The sequence below is a fragment of the Nanorana parkeri genome, unplaced genomic scaffold (genome assembly GCF_000935625.1).
Source record: "Nanorana parkeri isolate BGI_ZX_2015 unplaced genomic scaffold, ASM93562v1 scaffold547, whole genome shotgun sequence".
Lineage (NCBI taxonomy): Eukaryota > Metazoa > Chordata > Amphibia > Anura > Dicroglossidae > Nanorana > Nanorana parkeri.
The window spans coordinates 550190-556913 of NW_017306815.1; the positions used below are offsets into that span (position 1 = coordinate 550190).

Consider the following 6724-nt stretch of genomic DNA (forward strand, 5'->3'; position numbering starts at 1 on the left):
TTGGCACCAAGCTCACTATATGGACAAGTTCTGTATTTATACACGGTGACCATGTCCCCCCTTGGTCGCCTCTTTTCCAGAGAGAACAAATTCAGGTCAGTTAATCTTTCCTCATAGCTGAGCTCCTCCATGCCTCTTATGAGTTTAGTTGCCCTTCACTGCACTTTCTCCAGTTCCACAACATCCTTTTTGTGAACTGGTGCCCAAAGCTGAACTGCATATTCCAGATGAAGTCTTACTAATGCTTTGTACAGGGGCAGGATTATGTCTCTCTCTATGGAGTCTAAACCCCTTTTAATACGAGAAAGTGTTTTGCTTGCTTTAGAAACTGCAGCTTGACATTGCATGCTATTTTTGAGTCTATGATCTACCAGAACACTCAGATCTTTCTCCACCATTGACTCTTCCAAACATACTCCACCTAGAGTGTATGGCACATGCATGTTTTTTGCCCCCAAGTGCATAACTTTACATTTAGCAACATTAAACCTCATTTGCCAAATAGATGCCCAATCACACAGTGCATTCAGATCTGCTTGTAGGTTGGAGACATCCTGTAAGGACTGTATTCCACTACATAAGTTGGTGTCATCTGCAAACACAGAAATAGTACTTTTAATCCCCAACTCTATGTCATTTATAAATAGATTAAACAGGAAGGGGCCCAACACTGAACCTTGGGGGACACCACTAATGACCTCAGACCATTCAGAGTATGAATCATTGATCACCGCTCTCTGAATAAGGTCTGGTGGTCTGAATCTAATATTGTAACAGCCAGATTGTGGCAAAATTACTTCAAAATTATCCCCATTAGATGCTAAATTTGATTTATAAATACCATAGTCCACCCAGAATTAAGTAGCACTCAGGATATCTGCATGGGTTAATTTCCAGTCAGCAAGTAGGGAAGGGAAGGGTAAGCTTTGCCTTTCTCCATATCAAAATAAGCAGAGGTGCCAACCAATTTTTTTATTTTTGCAGTAAAAAGGACAAAAAAAATATGCTATCATATTACAGTGCAATTTGGAGACCGGACTAAACAATAATAATAATGAAGCATTTCTGGTGTGAATTGCCATGTTTTTCTACTTACTAATGGCACTACATATGCTGTAGTGCTCAAAGGTGGCTTTACAAGGTGTGAGCGTGTGTGTGTGTATTCCTGCTTACACGTGTCTGTGGTTTTTTTTGTAAGTGATTCTGTTAGTGATTACTTTGCCTTACTATGCTAAAACCAATAAAATAAATGGATATTTCATCCAGGGCAGATGCTGTTCGCTTTTAACAAAATAGTTCAGTAAAGAATTACATCCAATTTCAATGTACACAACACAATGCAGACTGCCAACGCCATGATCTAACAATTTCTGGCTCTGCTGTATGGGCAAAATAATACGGTTTTACAGTCCGCTGGCTGCCAGTGGGACTTCTCCCTGCTGTACAGCAGTACTAGAGCTGTAGGAAGAGGACAGGGATTCAAACAGCAATTCTCCCAAAATGGAATGACTCACTTTACTTGTGATGTCACCAAGCTCATATTAAACACCTTGTATGGACTGAACTCATACTCCCAATAATTGTTCTCTTCCTGTTTCACCATAAAATGTAATTACTCTGTGCTAAACATCTTCCATTGCCGGGACTGTTCCTGGACTACTCCCTGTACAGTACACTGCTATTGGCCTGCCAACTAAAAGCATAATAACGGTTACTGTGAGATGAGATACGCAAAGCCTGCATTGCACTTGTCCTTGACGGTAGTTTACTTAAAAAGAAGCATATTTAAAAGAAGCAGGACTGATGTTTCAGGGACTTGCAGGTTCCCGTTATTAAGGTGCAATTGCATGGATGCACTTACAGAAGGGTCATTGCACCTTCAAAAATGGTAGCTGCGAGTCTCTGAAAGGTTGTCCCTTCTTCTTTTGATTATGTTCTTTTTGAAGTAAACTACCTTCAAGAAAATGGGAATGCTGGCTTTCTGTATCTTAGTCATGTTTGTGGTACCACCACTAGCCGTGCACCCGACTACAGCCTGGGACTTAGAGGTACATGTGCAGGATAGACTTTTTCATCTGGAAATTGGGATGAAGAATCCTTCTGCTCACCCCGCATGACTGGCCAACATCAAATCCAGTATGAAAGCATACAGTATAATGATGCATAGTAAATGACAGCAAACAGTCTATGATAAGTTTTTATTAGTTAAAAGGTCTTTCTATCCAAGACTAATATTTTAGTTATATGTAAACCCTGGGATGCTTAGTCAGTTCCTGGCTTCTCATATGTCATGATTCCATAACAGCGAGATTCCCCTGCCATAATTCCCAACTCTGTTACGTCCATCTGGAAGTTTTTTTTGTTCCCCCACCCACCTTTGTATGCTCCTGCTACTTCTGCTGCATTATTCATAACATAAATACAATTCCAGTCAGTCAACATCTACCAAATACAGTTATACGTTTTAGATATCAGGTTTAGGTGGACCGAAATTTGTACTGAAAGGGTAACAGGTTGGTGATTTGCTGTTAGAGGAAACACTGCATCAGTATTCTGAGTAAAGTAAATTAAAAAGGTTGGCATTCTCTAAATATTCATGAGCTGGATAAGCCAGGAATGTCATATGTAGTTTAGTTTAGAGTTAAATACCGTCTAGTCAATAACTTTTAAATAGTTTGAATTTTTTTTATATTTTGCTTACACCGGGGAAGGATTAGAACCTCTGTCAGGAAGTGAAAGGCTTTATTTACTAAAGGCAAATAGGCAGTTCACTTTGCAAGGACATTTTCCCTTAGCTTAGTGAACGAAGTGAAGCTCTGCTGATGTCCATCATCCAATTATGTGCAAGCAAAAATACTGTTTTTTGTTTAATTTTACTTGCATGTGATTGGATATTCTTTGCACAGTTCACTATATTCACCAAGCTAAGGGAAAATTCCCTTGCAAAGTAAACAGCCTATTGGCCTTTAGTAAATCAACCCCACAAATCTCCCTCTGGACAGCAATAACAAGTGCCAGAGGTTCTATCCCTTCCTCTGAAAAATAAGTCACATAGCAAAAAACATACCTCTGGACCTGGCGGACCTGGTAAGCCAACCAAACCTTTATCCCCTGGTTTACCCTGTAAATGAAAAATGTTTTGTGCTTAAAAGAGAAAGGTCAGGCTGTCTACAAAGTAACACATTAAACTCTAAACTGAATAATTAATAACAAGAGGAATACAAATAACAACATTACACAAGGTATAATAACCAACAATTATTTGTCTTAATTTTTTTCAAAGTATAGATATAGATAGCATCTGGTATGTGTATGAAAGTGTATGAAAAACAATAATCTATGTGTTAGTATGCTTAGAATCAAGCCTTACAGTATCAATTTTTCTTAAAGAAATATTTTTTGTGAATCTGTTACATAGTTTGACATCACTTGCCTTGAGATCCTGCCAGTAAGAGAACTTCCTGTTTCAGGATGATAACACAAAGATGTCTTAGCAGCAACATTGTCAGCCTGCCATGTGCACTCCTTCAGTTGACCACAGGGCTGTCTATCAGGTCTGTGCATGCACCCTGCATACCTATTAGGCAGCTCAACAGCCAACTGAAGCAAACTGAAATTGTGCTGCTAAAGGCAGCGCCTTAGTGCTGTCAGCCTGTAACACAAAGTGTTACTACTGGCAGGATTTCCAACTCAAAAACTGTGCAACAGATTCACAAATGCTTAAGAAGACTGTATACACTAATGCATGATGCCAAGCATACTGACAAATAGATTTTGGTTTTATATACACTTTAACTAGCTGGCAATTTTGGGTAATAGTATCATGTTCATATTGCACAGAGTGGCATTAAAGATACACTTTATCTTTAGTCACAATCGGGGCAGCAAAACATTCACTTGGTTGTTCCAAACCAAGAAATGGCATATTTAGCCTTTCTGTTGTATAAATATTTCTCTCAACATGCCATGCTAGCTTTTGTCATGGCTTTTTGCGCCTTGGTTTTAAATCTAACAGCAGCTGCAGCTCCGAAATCTGCCAATCTCGGCTTGAAACAAATCATGTAACAGCGCCACCTCGCAGGCAAAATGCAAAACTACAATTGTCAAATCTCCATCTGCCAAAAATCTAAGGGGGCTATTAACAAAGGAGCCGAAGGATCTAGCCGTAGCTTTGGCTGATCCTTCGGCTCTCTTCCCCCGCCGGAGCCCTTTGGTTCAGTCGAACCGAAGGGCTGCTGTACGGGCTATTCACAATCGGCTTCGGCTCAGCCGATCTAATTGTTGGATTGGCTGAGTCGAAGTCCTTCTGCAGAGCATATTCGGCTGACTGAAGTGCAGCCGGAGGCAGCTGATGTACGGCTGAAATCAGCCGTACTGAGTAGAAACGAATAGCCGAACAGTGTTCGGCTCACTTCACTGCGGCTGGGTTATTCACTCGGTGAATAACCCCCTAAGTGCCTCATACACAATAAGCCTAAGCAAACCATAGAATAAAAAGCTATTATGATTTATTTATAGCAGACATATGCCTCGACAGCATCGGTTTAATGAAGATGTCTTATTCTGTTTTGCAATGTTTATGCTAACAAGACGTCGGAAAAAATTACACGAAGCTCAGTGGTTTATATTTAACACTGCGCCAGCAATTGAAGCCTAGTGGAGAATTTCGCAATGTAATAATGTGGACTGTGTTAAAATTAGGATTGAAAAAAACAAAGGTAATACAAGGACAACCTCTCTGATTAGGAAAGCAGATCTTACCACTGGTCCTGTCTTCCCACGTGGTCCTGGTGGGCCTGGAAGACCCTGGCTGCCCTATGAGACAGTAATCAGAGAAATTTTATTGTGCATTACCCAACACCTTAACCAATAAAAACAGATTCAGTGAAAATATATCCTGACATGGATTAGTGTATGTCTCTGTATTGTACAAATGAAAATTCCTTCCCCCTAAAGATTTCCTGCTTCTAAACCTGAACTCCAGGCAAACAGCTAAGGGAGGGAAATCCTAAATTTTGATTCACCAAAACAGGAAAAGAACGGACATATCGCAATAGGAACACCTATTCTGTGACAACCGCTTAACAGCCCATTTCCCACACTGTGGAGAAATTTTCTTTGAATTCCTGTTGTGTTTACTAAGCAGGAATTAATACGAAATCTCTTCAATTACTCACAGATTGCAAAAAAACTAAATCAAACAGGTTTTTTAACCTTCCCTACTATTCATAATGAAAATTGAAGATATACTTTAACAAATTTAATATAATTTCACAATGCTGCCAATCAGGTTATGATTCGGTGGTTGTATTAGTGGGATTGCCTCATACTGAAGAAAGAGGAAAAAAAAGATTGATAAAATAATTTAAAAAATAACTACATTTGACTATTTTGCAAAAATATTGTAAGAAAACAGACTTAAAAAAAGAGCATATGGGAAAACTACAGTGAATTTGAAAAGATCCCCAAAACTGCTCTACCAGGAAATGAAAAAAAATAACTTAAAATGTAAACTAAACCCTTTTCAAGAACCCATATTGAATGAAAAATTTAAAAACGCTGTGCGTCTGGCTTTAGGTACTAAAATATTAAAAGTCCTCACCTTATCACCTTGAAATCCGACTTCACCGGGTATCCCTGGGAGTCCCTGAATGCCCTGAGTACACATTACCAAAATAAATTACAAGGTGTATTATAGTGAGAGACAATCTTACCAGGAACATCTCATATTCCACACAAGTAATATCAAATCAAAGTGTGGACAAAATGTAATGAACTCTCAGTAGTCACAAAACACACTGAGGAGGCACACGTTGGAATGAGAAGCAAACAGTATAATACAATGGTAAGCATTAGCAATCAAGCACAACCTAGCTCAAGGAAAGAAAAACTCTTTAGGTACAAAAAATCAAATAGAAAGATGTTCTACAAGCAATTTTTATTCTACAGACAAGAGAGTCCTATTCAAAGAAAAAAGTCTTCTCATAACTACTAGACACCCATCTAGTATAACACTTTATAATGCTGAAACCACATAGCTTTTTACGTTTTGGATAGAGCACGGAAGAAATAGAACATCTGTTAAGATTTTGTTGAGGCCTGAGCCCATACCATGAATATTTCCCCCCACTTCCTGTGCATCTGAGTGATGTCTAACAGAAAGAGATGTTAAGGGTTGTTTTTTATTCGACCTAACGGAGACACAGTCAGCCTACAGGTTTAATAGTAGTTAAACCCCATATAGGCAAAGGTTAAACAAACTGTGTTATAATATCGGTCACTGTTCCATCAATTATACTGTACTTTAAACTGTACTATGGACTGGCGATTTGTCATTATGGCATAGGCCACCCAACATTTCCCATGTTTATCCACCAAGGACTACTTTCCAAATAATGGATGTTTTGATAATGCTAACTTTGAAAAATTTTGAGGGCACTCAAGCCCATTGTATTACCAGACGTTTTTAGTCTGTTAGTTCACACTTTAAACCCATATATGTTTCCTATTGTTTACTTGCAAGTATACAACAGCGGGCTCATTTCTGTTTCAAGAGTGGCATATGAGCATGGCTCTACTCTAAATTGTAATCAGGAAAGAATATGAAAAAGAGTAAGTGTACTAACAGTTATGTAACATTCAACCCAGGTAATCAAAGTTTCTGACCCCCCAGCTTCATGAACACTTTTGAAAACTAAATAACAAACATAAAATGCAGATTACT

At 38.8% G+C, this 6724-nt stretch overlaps 1 protein-coding gene across 1 annotated transcript in view; it reads right to left on the reverse strand.

The window, feature by feature from the left end:
- The window catches only part of COL27A1 (collagen type XXVII alpha 1 chain), a 310533-nt gene that overhangs the window by 160802 nt on the left and 143007 nt on the right, over positions 1–6724 (reverse strand). Inside the window, exons 17-19 of the mRNA XM_018561833.1 lie at positions 5603–5656; positions 4762–4815; positions 3068–3121 (exon numbers count right to left, since the gene is read on the reverse strand). Coding sequence (XP_018417335.1) covers positions 3068–3121; positions 4762–4815; positions 5603–5656 — 162 coding nt within the window. The remainder of the gene's footprint in view (positions 1–3067; positions 3122–4761; positions 4816–5602; positions 5657–6724) is intronic.